Source organism: Rhinolophus ferrumequinum, chromosome X (assembly GCF_004115265.2).
Source record: "Rhinolophus ferrumequinum isolate MPI-CBG mRhiFer1 chromosome X, mRhiFer1_v1.p, whole genome shotgun sequence".
Lineage (NCBI taxonomy): Eukaryota > Metazoa > Chordata > Mammalia > Chiroptera > Rhinolophidae > Rhinolophus > Rhinolophus ferrumequinum.
Genome location: NC_046284.1, coordinates 111,573,801 through 111,594,404, shown reverse-complemented (window position 1 = coordinate 111,594,404; position 20,604 = coordinate 111,573,801). Strand labels below are relative to the sequence as shown.

Here is a 20,604-nt window from a genome sequence, read left to right as displayed (position 1 = left end):
CTGAAGCAGCGAGCTGGATCTAAACCCTCAGGAATGAGCACTTTCATAACCTGTTCCTCTCTACCCCTACCCTCCAGGAAAAAGGAAGAGCTGGTTCTTTTCAGGAAATATAGACATGGAAAGCTCAAAGAGCATGGCAGCATGGGAAAAGGAACAAGACAGGACCCTGCTCCTAGAAACACTCAATTTCTCCTCAACTTGATGAACCTGGCAACGGGGCAGATAAGAGGCAATAGGCAAGGCCTGACCTTTTCACGTACTTGCCAAGGACCTAGGAACTAGGGAGACCAGTAAATATTTAAGAGACCAGGACCCTTGCGACAAGTGGGAAAACTGAATCTGAAGCCCAGTGCATTCTGAGGAAGAGACCATTGCTGCCGTGACCATGGCTTCCCACCCGTGAGGAGTAGTGAGCTATAGACGGCTTAAGCAGCAAGGACTTCCAGGAACGACATGTCGGGCCGCTTGCACGTGTAGAGCTGACAAGTGGAAGTTGGAAGATTAGTGAGGGTTCCAACAGAGGAGAAAGTGATTACACAAAGGTCCAGCTTTTCACCCCTTTCTATTTTACCGCTGCTTAGTAACAACCTGTACTTCACTTTCTGGTGCTGTTTTTGTTCATTCATTCCTTCACTGACCTCATTCAACAGGGAAGCTAATGTTTAAGAGGATGGAGGTGAAAGTTAGCAAGATGCTCTCGCATCACATATCTGGGCTCTGTGGTTCCCATTATCTGCTCGGCTTTACGTCCAATTTCCAGGAAAACAGTGCATTAAACAACCAACTAAACTGATCGGCACTTATATGCACTTTCTGAATTTTAGCAGTATATCTATAATTATTGCCTTAGGATAAATTCCTAGAAATGGAATTACTGGCACACTGGATATGAAATTACGCACAAAGATTTACATACAAAGATGGTCATTATAGTTTTATTTTCAATGGCAAAAAAAATGGGAAACCCGATGTCTGCCCTGAAGTGGCTGGCTAAATAGATTGCGGTATATTCTTACAATGAGATTTAAAATGTTCTCAGAAGAGATTTAATGATTTGGGGGAAATGCTCCTAATAAATTAAGGGGACAAAGAATCAATATAGTAGATACAATCCATCTCTGCTTCTGTAAGTCTAATATGCATAAGAATCCCCTAGAGATCTTGTTCAAGTGCAGATGCTGATTCAATCGGTGGGGACTGAGAGTTTGCATTTCTAATGAGCTCCCAGCTGGTGGGATTCTGGTTCTTCATATTTTACAATCATAAAAAAAATGTATTTTTAGTTTTAAATAAAACTTTATTTTGAAACATCAAGAAAAGGGAGATCTATAGAGACAGAGGGTAGGCAGTGGGGCTGGGGGTGCGATCCAGAAGATGATAATGTTCTAAAGCATTTTATGGTAATGGTAGCACAACTGTGTACATTTACTAAAAATCATTGAACCACACAATTGAAATGAGTGAATTATATGATGTGTAAAACCTGCCTCAATAAAGTTATTTTTTAAAGTGTTATTAAAATGACCAGGCAGAGTTTTTAAATGATCACACAGGACTTCTACAGATAAAACAAAAATTGAAAGAATGTAAAAATAACAATTTGAGAGGAGAAGTGGGAGGAGTTAGTATTTAATGGGGACAGAGTTTCAGTTTGAGAAGATGAAAAAGTGTTGGCGATCGATGGTGATGGTTGCACAACAATGTGAATATACTTAATGCCATAGAACTGTACACTTAAAATGGTTAAAATCGCAAATTTAACGTTATGTATAATCTATCACAGTCAAAATAATAATAATTAAATAACTAAATAAGAACATTAGCTGCTTTAAAGTGTTGCTGAAAGAAGGATTTCTTTCCTTCTGCTTTTTTCTTGAGGTCTGCAGTATGGTTCCCACAGGGGCCCTATCCTGGCTTGGTGCTCCCACTATAGTGGGTATGTCCCCCAAAGACATATCTACATCTTCATTCCAGAATCTGTGAATGTGACCTCATTTGGGAAAAGGGTCTTTGCAGATGTTATTAAGTTCGGGATCTTGAGATGAAGAAATCATTCTAGATTCTCTGTGTGGGCCCTAAATCCAGTAACAAGTGTCCTCATCATACAGATGCCAATAGACATGAAAAGATGCTCAACCTCACTAATCATCAGAGAAATGCACATTAAAACCACAGTGAGATATCTCCTCACACCTGTCAGAATGGCTATCATCAGTAAATCAACAAACAACAAGTACCGGCAAGGATGTGGAGAAAAGGGAACGCTTGTTCACTGTTGGTGGGATTGCAGACTGATGCAGCCACTATGGAAAACAGTATGGAGGTTCCTCAAAAAATTAAAAACAGAACTAACTACCTTATGACCCAGCAATTCCACTCCTGGGTATTTATCTGAAGAAATCCAAAACACTAATTCAAAAAGATATATGCACCCCTATGTTCACTGCAGCACTATTTACAACAGCCAAGATATAGAAGCAACCCAAGTGCCCATCAATAAACAACTGGATAAAGAAGGTGTTGAGGTGGCCAGTGGCTAAGTTGGTTAGAGTGTAGTGCTCATACGTAAAACCAACGTTGCCGGTTCAATCCCCACATGGGCCAATGAGCTGTGCCCTCCACAACTAGACTGAAAACAACGACTTGACTTGGAAAAACACACTGTTTTCCCCAATATTCTCCAATAATAATGAAAAAAAAGAAGAAGATGTGGTACATATATACAATGGAATGTTACTCTGCCATAGAAAAAGAATGAAATCTTACCAGAAATCTTACCATTTGCGACAACTTGGATGGACCTAAAGGGCATTATGCTAAATGAAATAAGTGAGATTGAGAAAGACAAAACACCATATGAGCTCACTTATATGTGGAATCTAAAGAATAAAATAAACGAACAAACAAAACAGAAACAGACTCATAGATACAGAGAACAAACTGATGGTTGCCAGAAGGAAAGAGGGTTGGAGAGCTGGGTGAAACAAGTGAAGGGATTAAGAAATACAAATTGGTAGTTACAGAATAGTCACAGGGATGTAAGGTACAGTATGGGGAATATAGTCAATAATATTGTAAAAACTATGTGTAGTGTTAGATGGGTACTAGACTTATCAGGGGGATCACTTCATAAATTACACAAATGCATAAGCACTACGTTGTACACCTGAAACTAATATAAAATAATATTGACTGTCAACTATAATTTTTAAAAAATAGTGACGGGGATATATATACAGCATAGGGAATATAGTCAATAATATTCTAATATTATGTACAGTATCAGATGGGTAGTAGATTTATTGGGGTTACTACTTTGTGAGGTATATAAATGTCTAATCACTATGTTGCTTTTGTACACCTGAAACTAATAAAAATAATAAATGAATGACTGAGTGAATAAATAAATAAATAAGTAACAAGTGTCCCCATAAGAGACACACAGAGAAGACCAACATAAGATGATGTGAAGATGGAGGCACAGATTGAAGTGACAGGGTCACAAGCCGAGGAAGCCCAAGAGGCCCAAAAGCTAGAAGAGGCAAGGAAGGATTCTTCCCTAGAGCCATTGGAGGGAGTGCGGCCCTGCCAACACCTTGATTTTGGACTTCTGACCTTCAAAACTGTGAGAAAATAAATTTCTGTTGTTTTTAGCCACCCAGTTGGTGGTAATTTGCTGTAGCAGCCACTGGAAACTAATCTCCCCCCCCCCCCCAGTGAGGCACCCGGGGCTGGTTCCACGTGGGGCCCTACTCCTGCAGGCCTGGCTATGAGTTCCACTCAGACCCCAGGTCACTACTCAAAACAGGCCAAGCATGGTGGCAGGAGGGAGGAAAGGAAAGGAAGGCCTTGTACACACATGCACCCAGAGAGCCCCTGTCACGTTTTTCAAGACTTGATCTTTCAGGAAACACTCAGTGACATTCTGAAGAATACTGATTAACTAAAAGGGCATCTGAAAGAGTGCCTCTCCACCACACAGCTGCTCTTTGCCATTGTCTTGTCACCAACCTGAGGGGTCACAGTGTTGAGGGATCCCTGCCACCACTATACACTATGCTCTTTCAGATGGATCCCGACTCCCTTTTCAATTGTTTTCAGCCAAACAGTGTGCTGGTTACTAGCACCTTCCAATGATCACTGATGTGTTTCCCCAGTTCAAACCACAGATTATCGAGGCTCACCACTCCTGGAGGCCACTCACGACCCTTTTCCTCATTGCAAACCCCACGTTTTTAAAAAGAATTTTTTTCTCAGAAAAGCATTCAAGTAAGACAATAGAATAACAGTTCCTAAAGTTTTGAACTCTCTGAAAATAGGGAATAAAATCAAATGAGAGCATTTTAAATGTCTATTTGTATTCATTAACTCGAGTCTCAGGAAACAAATGATGGGGAAAAAAGCCTTTAAACACTAAAAAAAATTCTCATCTACAAATTTAACCACTTCTAAGACTGGACATTTGTAACTGAAATAAATAAATTGTGTCCATATCCTTAACTTTCTATTCCCAGTACATCATGCAATCAAATCATTGGTTCCAATTTTCCAGAAGTTACTTCCAAGACATTAGAGAACTCAATTTCAAAAAAAAAACACATTGGCATTCAAACACCAACAGAATTACTAAACCTTTCTACTGGAAAATCCAGGCTACTCTTCCCCCAAATGGGCTTAAAATGAACATATATCAATTATTTGACGACCATCTGGTTGCTAACAAAAGACTTTTGGAAAACAAGCTTAAAACACAAATGCAGAAACCAGCACAAAGTTCAGAAAATCAACAAGACTCAGTGTTCAAATCATACCATCCCTCCCTCCATACTTCCTTACCAGCTATTTGATCTGGAATCTTCATTTTCCTCAGTTGCGTATTGCCTTGATTCGTTCTCATGGTAATATTAACACTAAGACTTCCTACGAGATTCTTTGGAAATATGATGATGTCAAGAGGTTTGTTTTCTATCCATGTATATCTAGAAAATGTGGCAAACAGTTATGCTAAACTTAACTTTTTAGCTGGTGGCTTTTTGTTTATCGAAGAATGTTACCACCACACAAAGGGAAAATCTCACATTCAAATGTTATTTTAAGTAATACTAACACGCTGGGATATTTCTATTTGTAGGTGACCACCTCTGGGATTCAATATGAGAGGCACTGAAAATATATCTATTCAAAAATCTCTCTCTCCTATCCCCCCACCCCCGTCTTCCAGACTTGGAAGTTGTCATCATCAGATATAATAATGGACACAAACAATGTCAGAACCAAAAGGAACCTTAAAATTCATCTGGTTCAACTCCCTAATTACACTAATATGGGTATGTGCCTTGTCCGAAGAAGGGTTCATTGCACAACAAATATTTCCTGACACCCAGCCAGCACCAAGCACAGTGCCAGGCTACTGGGCAAAGGAAGTTACCTCCCCAGCCCTGCCTCACTCTCTCTAAATTCATAAGCTAATCTAGTGAGAGACAAAATTCTGTAAAGAGCTTTGCGAGGAAAAGGTGCTCTCGGTCACAAGCACAGAAAGGACGGTCTGCTGGTGTTGGCAAGTCAAAGTACTTGGCATAAATTCCCAAACTGCTCAGAAGGATTCTCTTAGCAGGACCGTGATGTATAGCTACATTCTCATGTGCTACGGGTAAAATGATTAGGAGCCACAAAACCTTATATTCTAAGACGCACCATAAAGCAAAGTTGACCCCAAAGTCCACTGACGGATGAATGGATGAACAAAATGTGGTCTCTCCATACAATGGAGTATTATTTCGCCTTTAAAAGGAAGGACATTCTAACACATGCTACAACACAGCTGAACCCTGAGGACATTATGCTAAGTAAAACCAGCCAGTCACAAAACGAAAAATACTGCTATGATTCCATTCATAAGAGGTATCCAGAGTAGTCAGAGTCACAATGACAGAAAGTAGAAGGGTGGCTGCCAGGGGCTCAGGGGGAGGGACGAAGGGGGAGTCATTCTCTAATGGGTACAGCTGAAAGATGCAAAGAGCTCTGGAGATTGGCTGCAAAACAGGATGAATGCACTTAATTAACACTACTGTAGTGTAGTCTTAAAAGTGGTTAAGATGGTAAATTTTATGTTATGTGTATTTTACCACAACTTTTAAAAAAAAATTTTAAGTAAAATGCACTTAATGAGAAGAGCCAAATTGGGTTAAAGAAAGATTTTCCCACCTCAAGCATCCAATTTGCTCTGCATGTATGGGGCCATTATGGGACTGAGGAGGTCAGAGTAATAATTCTAAATACAATCAGAAAGGCATTTTCTTCAAAAGAATAGAGGTCAGGGGTGGAAGGAGAGAGTAAGAAGGAGGGAGAATCAATGAAACAAGACTTGCCAGCAATTGATAATTGCTGAAACTGGATGATGGGTACAAAGGGGTCCATTATATTACTCCCTCTTTTTTAGTGTATGTTGGAAACATTTCTAGTAATAAGCAATGAAAAGTGAAAAGCTTGTCAAGAGAGTTTCATTCTCAGGGCAAATGCAAGAGCTTATCCCTGAGAGTAGCTAGTTATCTTCCTTCAGGGTGTCCCAGCAAGACGAAGCATCTGACACTCAGAAATCAATGTAAGAGTAGCGACAGTATGAGCAAATACTACTGCCATCATACTGATCCTTCTTTTTAGCTTTTTGAAGAGGATACATTTACATCATTCAAATCTCTAAAATCAACAAACAGACACACAATCTAGCTTCCACTAGCCCAGTTTACCACTCCCAGGTAATTACCAATACCACTCTGACTATAATTAGTTTCTTGGACATCTTCAGCTTCTTTAAGCAAATGTCATACATTAGTGTATGATTCACACTGTCCCACACCTTGCTATTCTCACTCAACAATATAATTTGGGAGATCTTTCCATAGCGGTAAAAAGCATTCTCCTCCTTTTTTCTAGCTGTAGAAAAAAAGAAACATCCATTCCATTGTATAGATGTACTCTAATTTATTCTCAAGTTGATGGGCATTTTGGTTATTTCCAATATTTTCCTATTGTAAACTATATCATACCTATGTTGTGAACAAAATTCATTTTATTAAAACAAGGGAGCTCAACATACACTGGGACTATTACAGAGCTTAAGGATATTAGGTTCCTATTATCTTGGGCTGGTAGCTTTGCTCCTCTTCTTGGATCGCTAACCCTTCAGGTCAGCCCAAGCTAAGCTAAGCCCCTGCACAAAGCCTTTCATGACCCTCTGGCCCACAGAGAGCACTCCTATCTTGTTTATTTCTATACCACACATTCTCTGGCACCTTTGTGTAGATTGTCATATGTTTCTCCACAGTTTGATGGGAACTGTGTGGTGCTGGAGGCCATGACTCTTGCCTATCCTACCTCTCCAACTGCACAGCACCTCGCAGAGTTTTAGCAAAGAGAATGTGCTCGATAAATACTGATTAACTGAGACCAGTAAATGCTTCCCTTAGTCAGAACTCACAGGTTTCCTAGACCTCTAGAGATGTCCTTCAGAGAAGGGTTCTAGCCATTTTGTTCTGTGAATTAATTGCAAAATCATAATCAAATGGTGATTCACTGCAAAAAAAAAAATCCAAATCCAACAAATTGAGTCCTCCTGGCATGCTCTGCAAACAGAACAGGAAACACCATGACATTCGGAAGGTGCCCGACATCTGAAATCACAGGCACAAAATGATATTTAAATAGCATCTGTAGTGGTGCCACAGCCAACATATACAAGAAAGCTACAAGTAACATTTATGTAGGGTACAGAGACGCTCTCTCACACTTTTAAGGGTAAAATATCATCATAATTCTCAGTCACATTTTAATTTCACTGTGCTATCTAGTTCATTCATTCTATCCATCTATACTGAGAATGGCCACGGAAGGCCTTTTTGAAGAGGTGACGTCTGAGCTGAAACCTGCATGACTAGTGGGAGCAGCAGACCAGGTGAGGGGACCTCTCCCAGGCAACTGCTGGTCACAGGCAGAGGTACACAGATGGCAAATTGGATTCCAATATCATTGGTGTATAGTTCGAATTGTATCCCCCCAAAAGATGTCAAAGTCTTATTCCCCAGGACCTGTAAACGTGACCTTATTTGGAAATGGGGTCTTTGCAGATGATCAAGTTAAAAGGAGGTCATTTGAGTGGGTCCTACTCCAATATGACTGGCGGCCTTATAAAAAGGAGAAATTTGGACATGGAGACATGCACACAGAGAGAATGTCATGTGAAGATGAAGGCAGAAGTTGGGGTGATACATCTACAAGCCAAGAAACACCAAAGATTGCCAGCAAACACTGGACGCTAGGTGACAGGCCTGGAACAGATTTTCCCTCACAGCTTCAGGAGGAACCAATCCTGCAACACCTTGATCTCAGGTCTCTGACCTCCAGAACTGGGAGACCATTCATTTCCGTTGTTTAGCAGCCCAGTTGGTGGTACCTTGTTACAGCAGCCCTAGCAAACGAATATAGTGAATATTAAGCACGGTAAGAACTTATACCACACCAAAAGTTGCTTTCAATCAATTTTAGCAGCAGAATCCTTGTCCTAAATAAAACTGTACCTGGAACCCCAATATGTTAAGAGATTAAAAGCATGAAAAGAATCACTCAGAACAAAATACTTCCTTCATTGCTTGCTACACCCATGAAGTGCCCACATCTTCTGATCCCAGGAGTTCTTTGCAATCCTGTTTGAAAAGGACTTAAAAGGAAAGTCCAAAAAACCCTCAAATCAGGCTGAGGGCAGAAAACCAGGGTGGGGGAGGGGCAGTTGTTTCTATCATTATGAAAGTAGCATTAACTCCAGCACCATTTGGGAGTACCTACTATAAGCCAGGTATAATGTCTGCACCTCACATAGACTCTGAAAGGTAGGTGCTGTGGGTCCTCTCTTTGAGGATGGGGGAAGCAAAATCGGAGGACTGACTTGCTAAAAGCACCTTATTCATTTGTCAGGGCTGCCATCACACATACCATGGACTGGGCGACTTAAACAACTGAAATGTGTCTGCTCACAGTGCTGGAGACCAGAAGTCCAAGACTGAGATGTCGGCACATTGGGTTTCACCTGAGGCCTCTCTCCATGGCTTGCAGACGGCCACCTTCTCACTGCGCCCTCACACGGGTCTTCACTCTGTGCATGCGCATCCCTGGTCCTGATCTCTCCTTGTCTGATCACCTCTTCTTATAAGGACACCAATCAGATTGGATTAAGGCCAACCATAATGACCTCATTTGAACTTAATTACCTCTTTAAAGGCCCTATCTCCAAATAGGGTCATATTCTCAGGCACTGGGAGTTAGGGTTTCAACGTATGAATTTTGGGGGGACACAATTCAGGCCATAACAGCCCCTTAAGGAAAAAGGCACAGAGCCCACATTCCATCCCAGAGCCATTTGGCTCCAAAGGCCATTTTCCTTGGATCACACACTGCCTGCCTCTAAAAAGCCCTCTTTCTTTGCTATAAAAGAAAATATATTACTTGAACAATAAGAAAAATAAATGAAAGTTTTTTGGTTGGTTTCTTTTTATGACTCTCTTTTGAGGTTTCAGGCCATCCCCCAGGAAGCTCCCGAGAGAGAGTCGTGTCAGCAGGGCCCCGTCTGAGGGCAGGGTACAGGGCAGAGGACGGTCCCTTCTTCCCCTGCAAGGAGCCCTGCCAGAGCCACACCTACACAGACTTCAGCTTTCACCTTCCAGACCAGCAGCCGCAGTTTTGGGGCCACCTTCCAGCACTAGCTAGAGTACGTGAACAGAGGGTATGCCCCAAGAGTTGTCCCAATTTCAGGCTCACCGACACAGAAGTAATTTCCTGAGACCCGCTTTCCTCTCTGTACCTCAGTGGCTCACCCCAGGCAGACTCAGAACATTCTGGCCAAGACTGCACTAAGCGAACATTTGCAGTGCCCGTCAGAGAGCCTCCTGACTTCTCGGAGAACGCAGGCCCTTCACACTGTCACCCAGGGCTACGGGCAGCTGCTGCGCCCACCAGGGTTCACAGAACTATCTTCAAACGCCGGCTATCCTCCACCGCTTCAAATACAAAATCAATAAAAGATGGCACCTTGCTGTGCCCTTCTCTGGGCAGGAAAGCAACACAAGGAAGAATGAGGCAACAGAGACCTTAATGAGCACCTTTCTGGGGACAGCAAAGGGGGGGGTCTCCACGGACCGTCTTTCTTTATCAAGCACAGGGAGCCCCGTAAAATAAGGAGAATTTTAAACTGAGCAGCCAATCAAAATACGTATGTGGCAGACACCAGGCTAGGGTAATGAAGACTAGAAACCAAGTGCTGGTTCAAATTTCGTTAGGGAGTCGGAGTTGGTCAAAATTAAGATAATTAAAACAATAAAAGGTCCAAAATGCAGTACTGACCATAATTATCATTTTTTTAAAAGGATAGTGCAAAAAAATTAATGTGGACTGGGAGAAAACAGAATGGAGAAACATGGCAAAAGACTTTATGGGAGATAAGAGGGGTCAAAATGACTATGAAATGATTATATCATGTTATGTTTACATTTAGTATATTATATATTTACATGTTACACTTGTACATCGTACCAAGTGCCAAATGACACATTCTTTTATTTCAGAGAGCCACTGCAAGTAAATATTACAACCTCTTTAGTAACAAAGGTCCATTTCTAACCACCTCAACTTTAATTGAGACGCATCATCAAATACTACCAGAAAATTGCCTACCTGGGTACAGGCACACCTTGTTTAATTGCACTTTGCTTTACTGTGTTTCACAGATGTTGCTTTTTTTTTTTTTTACTAATTAAAGACAAGACCCTCCACCAGTAAAATGATTACAACTCGCTTGATTGCGATGGCTGGAATGGAACCCACAATATCTCCAAGGTATGTTTGTATTGTCTCCCAACTTTACACATGTAGTTCTTACTCCATGGTTCAAAAAAGTAAAAGCCAGTTTCCGATCAATCCCAGGAGAAAACCAGGAAATATACTATATCCCCCCAGTACTCCCGAGGTCAAAAAACAATGCCTACAACGGTCACTAGAGAAATCATGGTCTCCTCCTAACCAATTATAGTCCTTCCTGTAGACGAGGTTCAACTTTTGTGTTCCCAGTTTATTAATCCATACTTTATGCCAGGCACACACACAAAAAACGTCTGATGGAAACAAGTCAAGCTATATATTGGTGATGGAAGGGCAATTTAGCAGTATCTATGAAAATTCTAAGGACATAGACTCTTAACCCAACAAGTCCACTGCTTGGCATTTATCCTACAGATAGACTCATAAAATAGGGTGCTCTGTGGCAAGAGAAAAAGAAAAGCCTGAAACAACCCCAAATAGGGCACCAATTAAACAGAATAAGGTGCAGACATAAAAAGATAAATTAACTAACAAAAGATAGTTGGATCAGACCTTACATATTGTTATCCATTTGCGGGTTTTTAAAAATTCTGTATATATATTTTATTTATTTATTTATTTATTTATTTATTTATTTATTTATTTATTTATTGGGGTGACAATTGTTAGTAAAATTACATAGATTTCAGGTGTGCAATTCTGTATTACATCATCTATAAATTACATTGTGTGTTCACCACCCAGAGTCAGTTCTCCTTCCATCACCATATATTTGATCCCCCTTACCCTCATCTCCCACCCCCCAACCCCCTTACCCTCTAGTAACCACTAAATTACGTTCCCCAGATTAATTTTCAAACCCCGTGGCCATCTTGTGGTTACTGATTGTTTTCTAATCCCCTCATTTTCCCCCTTACCCCCACCCCCCCCGCCCATCTAGCAACCCTCAGTTTTTCCTCTTTGTCTCCAAAACTGTTTCTGATTAGTTCATTCACTTATTCTTTTCTTTAGATTCCACATATAAGTGAGATCATATGGTACTTATCTTTCTCTGACTTATTTCACTTAACATAATGTTCTCTAGGTCCATTCAAGTATATTTTTAATGTTTGTATTTGGATAGAAAATTTCTAGAGAATGAAAAAAAACAAGGGGAGAATAAAGTGGGGAAATTTATTTAAGTTCTTCTCTATAGTTTGAATGTTTTTACGGTGACTTTATCATTTTAAACACATATAAGAAAAATCCATGAGCAATGAGAATTCATGAGAACATAGGCCTAAATTTCTCTCAGCAGTGAAAAGAGTTTTAAAGGAAGATTCGATGATCTTTCCTGAGCTGTAATTCCTACTCAGGAAATGGCCCAATACACTTAAGAGTGGTGTTCATGAATAAGGCATAAAACCTAAACGGGTTCTGATTAGTCATCATTTAATCAGAACACCAAAGAACTTTCCACACTCCATTCTGCAAACCTAGTGCATAATCAAATTTTTATCAATGCATTTTTGTAATTTTAAGGGGTAAATGTATGTATTATCAAAATACAATCCAGCACCTTATGAATTAGATATCTTGTTCAATTGATGCTAAAATTTCTATAAGGAAAAAAAAGCTGTGAAGAGCTTAAAGTGCACCCACAGGTTGTCATCACAGTTTTGCATGTAATAGCAAACACAAAATTGGAAACCAAACAAATGTACACAACAGGAAATTGAGTGAATAAATTGTACCGTAGCCATACAATGAAATACTATGCAGCCATTAAAAACTTTGCAGCTCTATATCATAGATATGGAAAGATATTTGTGGCATATTCAAACTAAAACAAAAGCTGATTATAACAGCATTTGTGCATTGGCCCTATTTGGAAAATAATATACAAATTTATACATGTGTGTTGAAAAAGGTTAGGAGATACAGTGTAATGTAATCTGTGGTTCTCTCTGGGCAGTAGGATTACAGGAGATTTCATATATTTCAGCTGATCTCTATTCTAAATTTTCTATTAAAAAACTTTAATAGTGTGATTTTTAACTTGAAAAAATTCTCAGTATCTTCATCTTCCTTGGGAGAGCCAATGCTTTTCCATGGAAGCAAATTCAACGTGAAATGTGTTGCTAGTTCTCTTTTCTGCCCCTTTGTGGGTCTTTCGATAATTTTTCTGATGCTTTAGGAACTAGAAGGGGAAATGATGGGTTTAACATTTTCAAGGTTGTCTTTTTCCCTCTTTTAAATGCTGCTAGTATTGTATTTAGGCCAATGGCTCCCAACCAGGGACAGTTGCATCCCAGAAGGCATTTGACAATTGTCTGGGGACATTTTTTGTTGTCACAACTAGGGGAGGATGTGCCGCTGGCATCCAGTGGGTAGAAGCCAGGAATGCTGCTAAACCTCCTATGGTGTACAGTCTCCCACAATACACTTAAACGGGCCCAAACATCCACAATGCCAAGGTTGAGGAAGCCTGCCTTAGGGTAATGAATGAGTCTTCAGACGACTTCCTAATCCTCCACACACAGCACCCTCAAATAGCTGTGTGAGCACGTCTGGCTGAGAGACAGCTCTGGTATAGTAGAAAATGTGCTGATGATGGAGGCAGATTATCTGAGCTGAGTCCTGGCTCGTCAGCTTTTCGGGCTGGAAAAGCTCAGGCAGGTGACCACCTCATCCTGCTGATTGCCCATCCTCCTTTGTAAAATGGAAATACCACACACCTCACAGGGTGGACAAGAAGTTTCAACACAGTAATGTAGAAAGAAGGGTCCTGGAGACGATAAAGCACCACCACATGTGAAAGGTATTATCGCTCTAGGCTACTAATTGTCTAGGGTTACCCACAAAAGCACATGTGGGGTTTCAATGCATCTTCGCCCAACACCCTCCACAGCCCTGAGTCACACATTCCAGCAGTGATTTTTACTAAATCCTGGGACTGAAAAACAAAGAGTGCTGTTTTTATACCCCATGTTCCTTGGCCTAAGTCATGAGGCAGCAGAACTTAGCAGTCAAGTGACAAGATCTGAAGTTAGACCCCTAGGAAAGAATGCCAGCACTACGTCTCACTAGTGGCGACCGTGCAAAGTGACATGGCTTCACCGTGCCTGTTTCTTCATCTGTCTATCCAACCCAGAACATTTCAGAGTGAAACAATTCCTCATCTGAACCAGGCCATTTCAGAGTGAAACGGGGTGCTACCCATGTCAATGTCAGGACAACAGGCACACACCAGAACAGGACCAAGAGGTCACTCTAGGGATAAGGATATTAACAGTACCCACCTCACAGATAAAAGAGGCAAAACACACAGTACACACTATTCAATGCTAGCGATGATTTTCTTTTCCTTTTTCCTTCCATTCATCAGTAAGTACTTAGTACCTGGCAAGTTGCCGGGTGCCAAGAAAGAAAACGTAAGTCAGATAGAGCCACCCTGTCCCCAGCAGGTGTCTCCTCTTGTTCCACTGTGTGTCTGTTACAGTCCCGGGACTTTTCTTACACATACACAGACATGACACATAACAGAATTAAACATGAAACCATAGTGAGCACTGTAGGTCAAGAACAGCAGGAAACACATACCAAATGTGCAAGAGTTCAAAGTCTCCTTCACACCTTCACACAAATGAACAAAGAATCAGAACTTATCTACTCAACAAACACAGAGGGATTTAGTACTATCCCAAAGTCCCTGATTCAAAGAAGTTATTGCAGTTTCACTAAAAGTTAGCTATCAATGCATCTCACAAAGGCATTAATTAATAAAACTTTGTTGAAAGAGCATGTAATGTTTAAAAGCACATTGAAGTATTTGCTTCCTTTCCTTTTTCCGCACATCCCATTACAACGAACTGTGTACAGTCTGTGCACCAAGACAGCCTTACAGAACCCCTACGTTACGAAAGCAAAGTTCCTCTACCTTGCTTCTGTACCGAGATGCATTTATGTCTTTTGCCAAGAAATAAGCTGTTTGATTCAGTATGCGAAAACAATTTTCTCTACAAGTCAATACTCACCGTGAGAGGTGGATGTTCCTTATTTTACACAAAAGTTCACTGACTTCCAGGGGCTTGGGACTCTAATCACAAGTTCGCTTCCCTCTCCACCCCCATTTCAGTAAAATTGGTCTCAGTCACTCTCACCATAAATCCTCACACCTGAACGTTCCCACGCCCAACTGTGGGGCCTTGCCCTTTCCTCCTCGTCCTTGGTCGCATTGCATCAGGCACCTTCTCAGTCAGCCTACTTTTGTGCCCATTTCTGATGACCCTTGGGGAAGCCTTGTTCCATTCCTTCAGCGGTTATTAGACCTAAAATGCCAGTCAGGCCCCATCTTTGGAAACGTGAGATACGGACCTCTACAAAGAGAGAGTCTATTGAGTAAAGTGTATCTGCATAATTCAGAACAAATCGAGGGCATATCAGGTTCTGTTATACTCCATGCCTGTCTAGATTCAAAGAAGCTTAAATCAATGGCATGTGTTTTGATCTGGTGCTGGTTACACAGATATGCTCAGTTTGCAAAAATTCAACAAGCTGTACTCTCATGTGCATTTATATACGTATGTTATACTCCCAAAAACATTTTTAAAAGTAGCTTACCTCGTGTAAACCTCTACATAAAGTAAGCATATTTTACATATCACTTAACTGGTGTTTTTCACTGGTGTTGCCACCAATTAGTGGGCCACACAATCATTTTAAAAGGTTCTCGCCGGCATTTTTTTTAATCATTGTGGTAAGAACCCTTGAGATGTACCATCTTAACAAACACTTAAGTGCACAAAACAGTATTATCAAGGACAGGATGATGTTGTACAGCAGATCTCTAGAATGTACTCATCTTGCATAACTAAAACTTTACACCCCTTGTACAGCAACTCCCCATTTCCCCCTTCTCCCCAGCCCCTGGCAACCAAGATTTGGTTGCCTACAAGTCCACTGATAGACAAAAGAAACTGTGACATATACGTACAATGGAATATTATTCAGCCTTAAAAAAAGGGACTCCTGGGGCCAGCCCGGTGGCTCAGGCGGTTGGAGCCCGGTGCTCCTAACTCCGAAGGCTGCCAGTTCGATTCCCACATGGGCCAGTGGGCTCTCAACCACAAGGTTGCCAGTTCAATTCCTTGAGTCCCGCAAGGGATGGTGGGCTCCGCACCCTGCAACTAAGATTAAACACGGCATCTTGAGCTGAGCTGCCTCCCGGACGGCTCAGTTGGTTGGAGCGCATCCTCTCAACCACAAGGTTGCCAGTTCGATTCCTTGACTCCTGCAAGGGATGGTGGGCTGCACCCCTTGCAACTAGCAATGGCAACTGGACCTGGAGCTGAGCTGCGCCCTCCACAACTAAGACTGAAAGGACAACAACTTGAAGCTGAACGGCACCCTCCCCAACTAAGATTGAAAGGACAACAACTTGACTTGAAAAAAGTCCTGGAAGTACACACTGTTCCCCAATAAAGTCCTGTTCCCCTTCCCCAATAAAATCTTTAAAAAAAAAATCAAAGGACAAAATAAATAAATATTCTATATTTTTAAAAAAAGGGATTCCTACTATATGCTGACCAGCATTTTAAAAATGGAATGGAGAATATCAAAGTCCATCACACACAGTGAAGGCAACTCTTTCAAGAAATTTATTGCAATTACACACATGTTTACATATACGTACATGTGTTCTACTGTGTTTCCCCGCAAATAAGACCTAGTTGGACCATCAGCTCTAATGCGTCTTTTGGAGCAAAAATTAATATAATACAGGGTTTTATATATATATATAAGACCGGGTTTTATATAATAGTAAAATAAAACCGGGTCTTATATTAATTTTTGCTCCAAAAGATGCATTAGAGCTGATGGTCCAACTAGGTTTTATTTTCGGGGAAACAGTAAGTTGCCAGTTTGGGGTGGGGGTGTTTTGTGTTTCTTGTTTTTCTTTTTGTTTCACTGCTGGACACAGCCAAATAAAATTTTAAAAATCCCTGAGAAACACTGACAAATAATACACAGATTTGGAAGCCAGAGAGACCTGGGTTCTGATCCTGGCTGGTTATAATCTCCCTAACCTCTGTGAGCCTCCATTTCACCATCTCTAAAATGAGATCATATTATCTACTCCCCGGAGTTGGTGTAAGGTATCCATGAGCTGGCAAACAACCCACCACAAAGTACTGTGCCCACACCTGCCGCAATTTACGTGGTGCCCTGAGCCAGGCTCTCTACTTGTAGGAAGGACATTTAAAGGAAATATATAAAGAGGGGCAGTGCCCCATTATGTGAGCCCTTCAAGTCTCTGGAGAACAAACCACTAACATTTGAGAGCAGCAGGGCAGGGAAAAGCTATTGCCCAACACACTGGGTGATAAATCATCCAGCTTTGGATTCTAACCAGAGGGAAAATCACTTTCCAAGATAAGAGGGTTTTCCCATTATTCTTGGCAGGAGGCGGGGAAAGGCAGAAGGGAAAGAAGCCCTGGGTAAAGAAATGAGCATTTGTTTTAAGCAAATCACTTTGAAGACAGGTGGTTTTCATTTTGAGAACAAAAATGATACTTAAAACAGTTAGAGAGTTACTCCGCATACCAGCCAAGGGCTCGCCAGGAGAGTGAAACAGGGCCCTGGGATATGGAGAGCTCCCAAAGTGCCAGAGCAGTAACGGGGGCAGATGGGGCAGGCAGGGACCATCACAGAAAATATGGAACTGTCTTTATCAGCTCGCAGTCACAAACTATTTAAAAGTCATCCGCTATATTCATCATCCAACATCTCTATTCATGATTCAAGAAATATTTGTTGAGTATCTCCTCTGTGTCTGGAACTGAGTTAGCAGCTGGGAATATAACAAAATAAGACCGGCAAGGCCTCTGCCCGTCGGGGGCTGAAATTCTAGTGGGGGAGACAACAAGTACCAGGTAAATCAATGAGGAAACAAGGGATTTACAGATTGTGATATAAGTGCTCTGCAAGAAATAGATACAGTGATGTGACAGGAAGGGAGAAAGGAAACTTAAGATGGAGGAAGTCCCTTTAGATAAGATGGCCCAGCAGGGCTTCTCCCAGTAACACCTAAAAAGTAAAGCAAGCCAGCAAAGCAAGAGCCAAAAAATGGGTGCTCCCAGGAGGGAGCACCAGAAGTGCTTGGACCCAGTGGCAGGAAAGGACTTGGCAGGAGCTGGGGCAGCCAGGGCACTGGTGTGGTGGAAGGTGGTGGCCGCATGGGAGGGTGACCGTGATAAGGCTATAAAGGTTGGCATGTGCCTGACCATACAAGGCACAGCCGGCCATGGGAATGAAAGTGGACTTCAATGAAGAGTTACAGAGAGCTACTGAACTTGGCACATTGTGATATGCGATGCTGCTGTTGGTTATGATAAAAGGTACTCTTAAAGCATCGCACACAAAAACAAAGTGTACAGATGATACGATGTCTCCAAAATCAGTGATAAAAATTAGCGCTATGTTAGAGCTCATAGATGCAGTTATGGAGGAGTCTTGCCAACTAGAAACAAACAATTTTAGCCTAAATATGAGATGAAATACAAGAATACAATGGGGGGAAAAGGTGGGAGAACTTGTGACTGACAAGGGAACATTATTATTAGCAATTACCACAGTTAGCAAATATAAGGCACATAGTAAAGCTAATAAACAAGACAGGCTCTAGAAAGCCCCCTAAACAAACAAACACGTAACGGTGAAAAGGCAAATGGATATTGACTGATGTGCATGGTGGTTGCCTAAATCCACCAACAGGTTAACTGAAAAAACCGGATGGAAGGTCAGCATTGACAGTGCCCTATGCCTACTTCTGAATCAGAAATCCGAGAGCTGCTGAGCAGTATTCTTCAAGGTTGATATTTTCTTTTTCTTCTCCCTTGCCCCAGTTGAATATAGGTAGTCATAACTTGGAAACTCAAAGCTGAACTGGAAACGGCTCTTCTGTATTATCACTCTCCCTCTAGAACTCATAACAGAGCCGCCTGACTTGGGTCCCCAGCCCCCACAATCTTTAATGCAAACCTATCAGTGAGACATAAGCATAACCCACTCACACCTTCTCCCTGGGATCTCCTTGGTCTGGGAGAGGGGTCACTTGGCCCTGACTAAAAGGGCCACCTGGGGCCATGGACTTGAGCAAGGCCAACTGGCCGACCTCAAGATCAAACGTATGACACCAACCAAGAGAACCTGGGCACCAAGGCTGCCCTGAACCAAGCCGGCAACAGCATCATGGGTGCCATTTCCCAGAACCCAGCACGCTGCTTGCATTGATGGTATAATATCCCATTAAGAAAGGAGAGGGGGTAGTAAGCACGGCAAAAACACATAGCTTAGTCAGAGCCTACCAAATGCCAGGTGCTTTCACATTCATTACTTCAAACAGTCCAGCCATCACGCGAGGTGCAATGATTGTGGTTTCAGATGAGAAAAGTAAGAGATTTTTGTTAGTGGCCCCAGAATACAGTTCGCTGAGTGAGGACTGGCATCTCACCCACCACCCAGCATCTAGAACAGGACAGTGCTCTGAATGGACCGTGACCTGATTTTCCTGGCTGGATTCCACAGGAAATCTGGAAAGCTGGATTCCACACCTAGCTTCATCTCAGACTCCCAAATCGGCCAGCTGCCTCAGAAATGTTACCTGTTCCCAACCCTTCATTGCCTTGATCAGGACACTTCATTGATGAAAAGGTTGCCTGCGGGGGGTGGGGGGAATTGGCTGGCTGGGGCTGGCTGTGTACAGCATCCCCTGGGGAAAAAACTCATCGATAGTGGTCAGGAGAAGGAAAGAGCCATTACATCAGATGACAGATCTTTATAGATACCACTACAAAAGGAACTCAGCCAGAAGCCACTTCTGTCACAGAGGAGAGCTTGTGTAAAGAAATCCCCTTCCACCACAAATAAGAAAACTGAATCCCAGGTCCAAGTGGAAAATGGTGTTGCTCACCATCTGGGAAGGACTGAGCCGGGACCAAATTCCCCATCATGCCTCCCTCCTGGCCTACAAAGTAGTCAGGCAACAGGCTACAAAAGATGCAGACATAACAATCCAAACAGATGTACGGTCTACTTACAATCTCAGACGCATCTGCAGCACACGGGGCTTTGGCTGCAGACAGCTCCATTCTGTGGGGTGGGAAATGGCGATTTGGGGCTGAGTGTTTCTGAACTCCAGGCAGGAGTGCGGTCCGTGCTCGCCGAGAACTCCAAGTCCCTCTGATTCACTTGGCAGCTGAATTATTCTAAGCATCCTGTCCCATACCCAGCCCGCCTTGCCCCTCCCACGACACATTCACACTGGGTGGGTTTTTTTTTTTATCCTCTGCACTTATTTCTGTCACAAATCAAGTGAAACTCGTTTTTCAAAATTAATCTACTCTCTGGCACTTAAGAGTGCGGAACCTTTGTGACCCAGGAGGAGAAAGAGGAAGAAGAGCCACCTAATTAGGAAGAAGTTGTAACTAACATCTGAGAGAAGTGAGTTGGAGAACCACAAAGTCTGCAGTAACAGCAAAATGGAGATTATTCGAGACAGCTGAGACACTCCACCCAGCCTCCAGGAGGGGACATGCACGGGAAACAAAGGGCATATGGTGTTTGCTTTCTTCAACATCCGTTCTCACCGTTAAGGGCTGCACCAGCAAACGCTCATTACTTACATGAGGACAAACCTCACTCCAAAAGAGACTTGAAAATACAGCTTACAATCAAATAAATGACTTTGCAAAGCAGAGG

General features: G+C 42.0%; 1 protein-coding gene across 5 annotated transcripts in view; it reads right to left on the bottom strand.

The window, feature by feature from the left end:
- The window catches only part of SH3KBP1 (SH3 domain containing kinase binding protein 1), a 322,980-nt gene that overhangs the window by 230,952 nt on the left and 71,424 nt on the right, over positions 1-20,604 (bottom strand). Inside the window, exon 1 of one of the 5 annotated variants that reach the window (XM_033112686.1) lies at positions 19,944-20,105. The exons of 3 other annotated variants lie outside the window; for them this stretch is intronic. In XM_033112686.1, the coding sequence (XP_032968577.1) occupies positions 19,944-19,994 (51 nt within the window). In that variant the 5' untranslated portion in view covers positions 19,995-20,105. Of the gene's footprint in view, positions 1-19,943; positions 20,106-20,604 lie in introns of those variants that run through there. One more of the 5 variants, XM_033112703.1, reaches the window with a different exon arrangement.